Source organism: Serinus canaria, chromosome 22 (assembly GCF_022539315.1).
Source record: "Serinus canaria isolate serCan28SL12 chromosome 22, serCan2020, whole genome shotgun sequence".
NCBI lineage: Eukaryota > Metazoa > Chordata > Aves > Passeriformes > Fringillidae > Serinus > Serinus canaria.
The window spans coordinates 2,905,878-2,915,958 of NC_066335.1; the positions used below are offsets into that span (position 1 = coordinate 2,905,878).

The 10,081-nt window shown below is 58.1% G+C and overlaps 1 protein-coding gene across 1 annotated transcript in view; it reads left to right on the plus strand.

Moving 5' to 3' along the window:
- Positions 1-5,098, plus strand: part of DOK2 (docking protein 2) — a 7,229-nt gene extending 2,131 nt beyond the window's left edge. The window contains exons 2-5 of the mRNA XM_050982759.1: positions 1,549-1,830; positions 2,586-2,676; positions 3,126-3,304; positions 3,377-5,098. Of these exons, the coding sequence (XP_050838716.1) occupies positions 1,549-1,830; positions 2,586-2,676; positions 3,126-3,304; positions 3,377-4,213 (1,389 nt within the window). The 3' untranslated portion in view covers positions 4,214-5,098. The remainder of the gene's footprint in view (positions 1-1,548; positions 1,831-2,585; positions 2,677-3,125; positions 3,305-3,376) is intronic.
- Positions 5,099-10,081: the final 4,983 nt, after the last annotated feature.

Sequence of the window (10,081 nt, forward strand, 5' to 3'; positions counted from 1 at the left end):
CCACACTGGGGACAGTGACGGCTGCAGGCCCCAGAGCCACGTAGCTTCCTCTGCTGATAAAGGCCGGGGTTGGGCAATGGCTGTGAGGGGAAGGAGCTGAGAGAAGGAGCTGAGGAGCCTCTCCTGCCCCTCTCCCTTCTCTTCCTCCCCACAGAGCCCATCCCGAGGGGATCCACCCCACGGGGAGGGTGGGGATCCCAAAACCCCATCCCAGGAAAAAGGAGCTGTGGGACCCAGAGCTGCCGGGGAGGTTTTGGGGCCACTTCCCCTCTGCCCCCACTTCCCCTCTGCCCTGGGGCCTCCCGCGCTCCCCGAGCCCGGAACTGCTGCTGCTTTTGGGGCAGAGCCCGAGAGATGAAAATTTGGGGTTTTTTAGGGAAAATGGGAGGGAAAAGGAGCTGGAAGTTGTTCATGGCTTGTGGGGTGAGGCTGGGGTGGTGGAAAGGCCTTGCTGAGTGTCAGCAAGGGGTGTTTATCCAGGGGTTTAAATCCAAATTTATGTCACCCCCATCTTCAGCCAGACCCTGCAGGGTTTTGCACCCTTGTGCTGCCTTGGGTGATCCTAAGCATGGTCCCAAGGAGATAAAAACTCCTGGGAAGGTAAAATCACCTGGAAAAATAAAACCCTTCTGGAAAGGTAAAAACCTCTGGAAAGATAAAAATCCCAGAAGGATAAAAACTCCTGGGAAGGTAAAATCACCTTGGAAAGTAAAACCCTGCAGGGAAGGTTAAAACCCCAGGGAAGGTAAAAACCCCTGGAAAGGTGAAAACTCCTGGAAAGGTGAAAACTCCTGGAAAGGTTAAAACTCCTGGGAAGGTAAAAACTCCTGGGAATGTAAAAACTCCTGGGAAGGTAAAATCCCCTGGAAGGGTGAAAACTCCTGGGAAGGTAAAAACCCATGGGAAAGTAAAAGCCCCAGGGAACGTAAAAATTCCTGTCGAGGTGAAAACTCCTGGAAAGGCAAAAACTCCTGGAAAGATAAAAACTCCTGGAGAGGCGAAAATGCTGGGAAAAGTAAAAACTCCTGGGAAGGTTGAACCCCTGGGAAGGTCAAATCCTTTTGGGAAGGTAAAACCCCTGGGAAGGTTGAACCCTTTTGGGAAGGTTGAACCCCATGGAAGGTAGAACCCCAGGGAAGGTTGAAGCCCATGGATGGTAGAACCCCTGGGAAGGTTGAACCCTTTTGGGAAGGTTGAACCCATTTGGGAAGGTCTAACCCCATGGAAGGTCAAACCCCAGGGAAGGTCGAACCCTTTTGGGAAGGTTGAACCCCATGGAAGGTCGAACCCCAGGGAAGGTAAAAACCCCAGGGAAGGTTGAACCCTTTTGGGAAGGTAGGGTTCTCCCATGGAAGGTGAAACCCTAGGGAAGGTAGAACCCCAGGGAAGGTTGAATCCTTTTGGGAAGGTTGAATCCTTTCAGGAAGGTCGAACCCCTGGGAAGTTGAACCCCTGGGAAGGTCGAACCCCTTTGGGGAAGGTTGAACCCCTTTGGGGAAGGTCAAACCCCTTTGGGGAAGGCAGACGCCCCGGTTGTCCCCCCGGCAGAAGTGGAAGAAGTTCTGGGCCGTGCTGTACCGGGAGAGCTCCTGCTCCACGGCGCGCCTGGAGCTGCTGGAGGGCCCCGAGCGGCCGCGCAGGGCCGAGGGCGGCCGGCGCCTGGTCCGGCTCAGCGACTGCGTGCACGTGGCCGAGGCGGGCGGTGACACCTCCTGTCCCAAGGACACCGTCCCCTTCCTGCTGGAGACCACGGAGCGCCGCTTCCTGCTGGCCGCCGACGGCGCCGAGGCGGCCGAATGGATCCAGCGGCTGTGCGAGCTGGCGTTCCCGGTACGCACCCCGATACCGGCTGGGGAACGGGGGATCCACCGGGAGGGTGGGATCCGCTGGGGTGGAAGGGATGCACCAGGATGGGAGGGATCCACTGGGGTGGATGGGATCCAAGTGAGTGGGTGGGATCCACCAGGATGGATGGGATCCGCCGGGGGAGTGGGATCTGCTGGGATGGAAGGGATCTACCAGGATGGCTGGGATGCACAGGGACAGATGGGATCCACCGGGATGGATGGGATCTGTCAGGGGGAGTGGAATCTTCTGGGATGGAAGGGATCCACCTCGATGGGTGGGATGCACTGGGACAGATGGGATCCACCGGGATGGATGGGATCCACCAGGATGGATGGGATGCACAGGGATGGATGGGACCCAGCAGGATGGACAGGATGGACAGGATCCATCAGGAGGGATGGGATCTACTAGAATGGATGGGATGCACTGGGATGGATGGGATCGACTGGGATGGGTGGGATCCACTGGGATGTGTGGGATCTGCCAGGATGGAGGAGATCCATCGGGGTGGATGGGATCTGATCGAATGGATGGGATTCACCAGGGTGGATGGGATCCACTGGGATGGATGGGACGCACCAGGATCAATGGGATCCATCGGGATAGATGGGATCCGCCGGGATGGATGGGATCCACCACGATGGGTGGGATCCACCTGGATGGGTGGGATCTGTCATCATGGATGGGATCCACTGGGATGGATGGGATCCCTCACCTGCTGCTCTTCCCCCTGGCAGAGGAGCCGGGAGGATCCAGGAGCAGCCAAGGAGGGCACGGAGGGCGAGTTCTCCATGGAGGAGAATTCCCTGTACAGCTCGCGGGGCAAAGGTGGGAGCGGGGCTGGGGCTGTGCGGGGTGGGGAAATCTCCTCCCCCAAAAGCCTCTTCCTGTTTGTGGGGCCGGCTCGGCTGCGCTATCAGCAGTGGTCACCCTGCCCAGCCCTTATCGGCCGGACACTGCTGGCCTGGCTGGAGGGGTCACCCACACTCCCTCTGTGGGGTGGGACACGTGTCCAGTGCTGTGTCCATCCCAGCTGGCCTGGACCCATCTGTCCCAGCTTGGGGGTCACTCACAGCCCCTCTGCATGGTGAGACATGTTTCCAGTGTCCACCCTGTCATCCCCAGCTGGCCTGTACCCATCTGTCCCAGTTTGGGGGTCACTCTGCGGGGTGGGACATGTGTCCAGCACTAGCTGTGTCCGGGGGTCCAGCCTGGGGGTCACTCACAGCCCCTTTGTGATGTGAGACCCGTGTCCAATGCCGTGTCCACCCCAGCAGGCCTGGAGCAGGCGTTTGAGGTGACAGTGAGGGTGACGCCGTCATCGCAGCGTTGCCGGCTCCGGGGCCGCTGCATCCTGCGGGCGGGCGAGGAGGCGCTGGAGCTGCGGCACCCGCAGAGCCAGGAGCTGCTGGCCAGCTGGCCCTACCGCTTCCTGCGCCGCTTTGGCCGCGACAAGGTCAGTGCGTGGCGCCGAGGCCGGGCCGGACGTGGCCGTGGCACAGCGGGGACTGACCCCTGCCCTCCACAGGTCACCTTCTCCTTCGAGGCCGGCCGGCGCTGCGCGTCCGGAGAGGGCAACTTCGAGTTCGACACCAGGCAGGGCAACGAGATCTTCCAGGCCATCGAGGCGGCCATCGAGGTCCAGCGGGGCCGGGGGACCCCCGTGGCCGAAGCCCCGCGGCCGCTCGACCACGCCAGGACACCCAGCTGGGCGCAGGGCCACGAGGAGCCCAAGTGTCCCTCCGGGGAGGCAAAGGCGCCCAAAGGGGAGGGGAAAGGGGTCAAGGGCAGGCCGGTGGTGCCCCCCGGGGCTGGGGAGGCCTCGGGGCCGTTCCAGCTGTCGCGGGGTTGGGACTGTCCCTACGCCGAGCCCCACGATTCGCTGCGCCGCGGGAACGCGGCCGCGCCGCCGGACAAGGGCCGGAGGCCGGAGGGTGCCAGGGTGGAGTCCGAGTACGCCGTCCCCTTCGACACCATCGCCAAGGCCTTCCTGGCGCGCCAGTTCGGTGGCCTGGGCTGTCCCCAGGAGGGGCTCCCTGAGCCCCCGAGCGTCCCCAGGGATGCAGGGGGGGGTCAGCAGCCCCCCGGCCGCCCCACGGCCCCCAAACCCGAGCACATCTACGACGAGCCCGAGGGTCTCTCGGGCCTCTCGCTGTACGATGAGCCCAAGGAGGTGAAGGGGGAGGCCTGGAGGCTGCAGGCGGCCCCCGAGGAGCCCCCCGGGCTCGGGTGTCCCTACAACCCCCAGCGCGATGACTACGCCGTCCCCAAGAGGCCCTTCCTGCTGCAGGGCAAGGAGTGGCTCGGCGACTGCGACTATGACAACGTGGCCCTCAGGGTGGCCAAGAAGAGGCACCTGCAGTGAGCGGCAGCGGGGGAGAGGAGGAGGAGGGGGACTCCCCAAATCCCCCAGCCGGACTTTACCCCACCCCGGCAGAGCTGAGACCCCCCAGCTCAGAGCGCCTGGGGCTGGGGAGGTGGCAGGGGACATCCGGGAGGTGGCAGGGGACAGCCGGGGGTGGCAGGGGACACCTGGGAGGTGGCAGGGGACAGCTGGAAGCGCTGGATGTGCCCACTGGAGGGCAGTGCGAGCCCACCGGAGCAGCGGCGCCCGGGCAGCCGGACCCCCGCGGCCGCAGCCCCGGGACCCCAAACCCGCTCGAGCAGCGGCTCTGCCCCACTCATCCCCTCGGGATGCACTTCCAGGGACGGCTGGAGCGGGAATGGCCTGGGGAGCTCAGCTGGGTGCACTTCCCCATGGATGGACATCCTGAATCCCACAGGATGGACATTCCAAATCTTCCCGGGATGGACATCCCGAATCCCCTGGGATGGACATCCCGAATCCTACAGGGATCAACATCCCAAATCCCCAAGGATGGACATTCCAAATCTTCCCGGGATGGACATCCCGAATCCCCTGGGATGCAGATCCCACCCCATGGGATGCACAGTGCTCATTCCCAGGGATGTAGATCCCACCCCTGAGCCCTCCCATGCACCCACACAGCTCCCAGTGCTCCCAGTATGTTCCAGTGCCGTGGCAGCGCTGGGTCCTTCCCGGCCCAGAGGTTCCTCCCCCCTTGCTCAGCAAACCCAGAAATTCCATCCGTTTCAGCCTCACTTTTTTTTAAATTCTCTTTATAAACGCCCCTTCCAGCCCCTCTGAATTCCAGATGGGAAACTGGGCTTTATTTTCATGGACATTTTCACAGCTGGCTCCAGTCCTCCCAGTACAAACCAGAACACAGCCATGGGGTCATCCTTTTCCTTTTCTCCTTTCCTTTTCCCTTCCCTTTCCCTTTCCCTTTCCCTTTCCCTTTCCCTTTTTCCTTCCCCTTTCCCTTTCCCTCCTCCTCTCCCCTACCCCCAGCCCCTCAAACAGACCCACCCCAATTCCCACGGGATTTCCCTGGATCCCTCAGTGCCCAGGACCCCCCTGGGACCCCCCCAGCCCCTTCCCCACCCCGGGGGGACCTCGGGATCCCGGTTCCTCCAGTTTTCCATGGAAAGCCCGGCCATGCCATGAATTATTCATAACCTCTCCCAATGAGAGGCGAGGCTCAGGTGCCGCCGTTCATTTCCTGGATCCCCAGAATCCAACGGGAAGGTTTTAATGAGGCAAATTAAGTGGTTTTGATAAGAGGTGCTGATTAAAGCTCCAGATCCACAGCTGCATCCCAGCTGGGGCTGGGGGGAATGGGATGCACAGGTGGGATCCTGCTCCAGGTGGGATCCTGCTCCAGGTGGGATCACACAGGGAAAAACACCTACAAGTAGTCCAAAAAAAGGGGAAAGTCTCCAGCAGGGTTTTCCACGTGGGATTAAGGAAAGTCCTGGAGTGAGGCAGAGCTGGAAGGGTTTGGGATGCACTGAGGGGTGGGAGATGCTTCCCATCCTTTCCCAGTCCCATTCCTATGGGAAAATCCCTGTCCATGCCCAGCTGGTTCCCATCCCCAGAGTCAGGGAGATCCAGGAGAATTCCTGAGCTGGAAAAATGGGATAATCCCTGTCCATGCCCAGCTGGTTCCCATCCCCAGAGTCAGGGAGATCCAGGAGAATTCCCAAGCTGGAGAAATGGGGATGATCCCCATCCATGCCTGGGCTCCAGAGCCATGGAGATCCAGAATTCCTGAGCTGGAAAAATGGGATCATCCCGTCCATGCCTGGGCTCCAGAGCCAGGGAAATCCAGAATTCCTGAGCTGGAAAAATGGGATCATCCCTGTCCATGCCTGAGCTGCAGAGCCAGGGAAATCCAGGAGAATTCCCAAGCTGGAAAAATGGGATCATCCCCATCCATGCCCAGCTGGTTCCCATCTCCAGAGTCAGGGAAATGCAGAATTCCTGAACTGGAGAAATGGGATCATCCCCATCCATGCTTGGCCCAGTTCCCAAGCTGGGGAAACCCAGGAGAATTCCCGAGCTGGAGCTGGGGACTCCTGGCAGCTCATCGGGAATCGATCGCTGGAGCACGTGTCATTATTAATTAATTAACGCTCATTAGCGGCTCGTTCATTATTAATCGGTGTTAACGCAGCCCTCCCTCCTCCCTCTGCATCCCTGCTCCTTCCAAAGGAATGGAAACTCTGGACTTCGCTTCCCAACCCTGGGGGAAGCCAGGGAATCACTGGGAATGGAGCTGTGAAAACATGGAAACAATTCCCAAACTTCCCAATCCTGGAGTTAACTTCCCAGTCTTTTGGGAAGCCAGGGAATGAGGATGCTGGATGTCACTGGGCTGTAAAAACATGGAAATATTTCCCAAACTTCCCAATCCTGTGGGAAGCCAGGGAATGAGGGATCTCTGGGAATGGGGCTGTAAAAACATGGAAATATTTCCCAAACTTCCCAATCCTGGAGTTAATTTCCCAATCCTGTGGGAAGCCAGGGAATGCAGGATGGCTGGGAATGGAGCTGTAAAAACATGGAAACAATTCCCAAACTTCCCAACCCTGGGAATGAGGGATCCCTGGGAATGAAGCTGTAAAAACAAGGAAACATTTCCCAAAATTCCCAATCCTGAAGTCAAATTCCCAATCCCATGGGAAGCCAGGGAATGTGAGATCTCTGGGAATGGAGCTGTAAAAATGAGGGAACACTTCCCAAACTTCCCAATCCTGGGAATGAAGGATCTCTGGGAATGGAGCTGTAAAAATGAGGGAACAATTCCCAAACTTCCCAATCCTGGGAATGAGGGATCTCTGGGAATGGAGCTGTAAAAATGAGGGAACAATTCCCAAACTTCCCAATCCTGTGGGGTTTGCAGCAGGCAGCCAGGGATTGTTTGGAAAGGCACCAATCAATTTTTAACAGGGATTGGGGGAAATTTTGGGAATTTTGGTGCTGGAATTGCATCCCCCTGCCTGCCCCACCCCCCTGGAGAATTCCAACTGGAAAAACCCTTGGAAAGGCTCAGCAAGGGGCTGGGCTGGGGAAAAAATCAATGGAAAAGGGGGAGGGAAGAGCTTAAAGTCCCAAGCTCCAGACAAATGGAGAGATTTAATCTGATTTGGGAGTTATTGTCCTGATGGAATTATGCTGATTATGGATCATTTAGGAGCAGGGATAATCAAAACATGGATTTGTTCCGAGCTCTGAGGGGCTCCCGAGCCTCTTCCCGGGGGTGGGAGAGGCAGAGCTGCATCCCAAGGGAAAACTGGGGGGGCTTGGAGGGGCAGAGTGAGGAAAAAGGGACCTGGGGATCTCTGGGATGGGAAAATTGGGGCAGAAAATGGGATGATCCCAAGGGAAATGGTGGGAGCTGAGCAAGGAGAGTGGGATAAGGACATGGCTGGGATGGGGAATGGACCAGGAATGCAGCCCTGGGAAGGTGAAAACACCTGGGAAGGTGAAACCCTTCTGGAAAAGTAAAAATTCCTGGGGAGGTCAAAATTCTTGGAAAAATAAAAAATCCTGGGAAGGTAAAAACTCCTGGAAAGGTAAAAAGGCCTGGAAAGGTAAAAACTCCTGGGAAAGTAAAAACCCCTGGAAAAGTAAAAATTCCTGAGGAGAAAACTGGCATGATCCCAAGGGAATCTGCTCTGGAAAAGGTTTGGATGGTCAGATAATGGAAATATGGAAGTGGGGATCTCCAGGATGGAGAGGAAGGGAAATCTGGATTGGGAACAGATCAGGAGTGGAGAAAACCAGGATGATCCCATAGGAAACTGCTCTGGGAAAGGTTGGATGGTCAGGGCATGGAAAGAAAGGTGCAGGGATGGGAAATTTGGATTGGGAACTGGCCAGGAGCAGAAAAAACCAGGATGATCCCAAGGGAAACTGCTCTGGGAAAGGCTTGGGTGGGAATGGAAAGAGGGAAGTGGGGATCTCCAGGATGGAGAGGAAGGGAAATCTGGATTGGGAACAGATCAGGGGTGGAGAAAACTGGGATGATCTCAAGGGAAACTGCTCTGGGAAAGGTTGGATGGTCAGGGCATGGAAAGAGGGGTGCAGGGATCTCCAGGATGGAGAAAATGGAAAATTTGGATTGGGAACAGACTGGAAGTGGAGAAAACTGGGATGATCCCAAGGGAAACTGCTCTGGGAAAGGCTCGGATGGTCAGGGCATGTAAAGAGGGGTGCAGGGATCTCCAGGATGGAGAAAATGGAAAATTTGGATTGGGAACAGACCAGGACTGGAAAAAACTGGGATGATCCCAAGGGACAGCTGGGCTGGCAAGGTTTGGGTGATCTGATCGTGGAAAGAGGGAAGTGGGGATCTCCAGAATGGAGAGGAAGGGAAATCTGGATTGGGAACGACAGACTGGAAAATGGGATGATCCAAGGAAGCTGGGAAGGGGATGCGGGAAAAGGGAGGGGGATCCAGATGGAGAAAGGAAATTGGATGGACAGACGGATGAGAAACGGGATGATCCCAAGAGAAACTGCTCTGGGAAAGGTTGGATGGTCAGGGCATGGAAAGAGGGGTGCAGGGATGTCCAGGATGGGGAAATCAGGGAACGAACCCGCTGCAGAGCGGGATGGGGACGCTGCCCACGGCCCGGAGATGCCGCTCCCGTTTTCCCTGCGGCTCCTCACAGCTCGTTTTCCCATTAGTGTCTCCTCGGATTAGGGATGCGCTCGCTCTCCCGCTCCGGCCGAATCCCAGGCGCCAGCAGGAGCTGGAAACTGCATTAGGGCCGTGCCAAGGAGCCCCTGATGCCATTAGGGGCGAGCATTAGAGGTGCTAAGTGACAAGGAGCTCATCAGGCCGGGATTGATGGAAACCCCGCTGCCGGAGCCGGCAGGAGCAGGGCCCTTCATTCCGCAGAAATTGCTTAATTGGGAAGGTCTGGGTTGTCTCCTCCTGTCTGGTTCCTGGAGCTCTGGAGCTCCTCGGGATGTGGGATGAGTGGGAGGGAGGAGAAGGTGGAGGTGGCAGAAAGGAGGGAAAACATCCCCGATCCATCCATCCTGCTCGCCTTGCCCTCTTGGCAGCTCGAGGATTCCCAGACTGGTCATTCCTGGGAATTCCAGCATTCCAGACCTGGGAAAAAATGGGTGGATGGCTGCCCTGAGGGAGCTGGGCCCTTCCCTGCCCCGGGATCAATTGGCAATGGCGGGAGTGCACAAAGCCGGGCTTGGTTGGGAGGGAAGCCGGGCTTGGTTGGGAGGGAAGCCGGGCTTGGTTGGGAGGGAAGCCGGGCTTGGTTGGGAGGGAAGCCGGGCTTGGTTGGGAGGGAAGCCGGGCTTGGTTGGGAGGGAAGCCGGGCTTGGTTGGGAGGGAAGCCGTAAAGCCGCGTGCCCGCAGCCGTAATTCCTTCACCCCGCATTGATCCCGTGGCCTCTGCTGCCCGCGGAGCGGCCGGGCACGGGCTGGGCATCGATCCCGGGCACCTCGGCCGGGCCGGGGCACCCCTGACCCCTGCCCGTGCTGGGAGGGAATTCCCAGGATTGTTACAGCCTGGAGCGTCCTCAACCCCTGTTCCTTCCAGGAGGGAATTCCCGGGATTGTTCCAGCCCAGAGCATCCTCTGCCCTTGCTCTTTTCAGGAGTTCCCAGGATCGTTCCAGTCTGGAGCATCCTCAACCCCTGCTCCTTCTAGGAGTGAATTCTCAGGATTATTTCAGCCTGGAACATCCCTGCTCCCGGTTCATTCTGGGAGCAATTCCCAGATTAATCCCAGCCTGATCCCAGCCTGATCTCAGCCTGGAGAATTCCTGATCCCTGCTCATTCTGGGAGAAATTCCCACTCTGATCCCAGCCTGATCTCAGCCTGATCCCAGCCTGGAG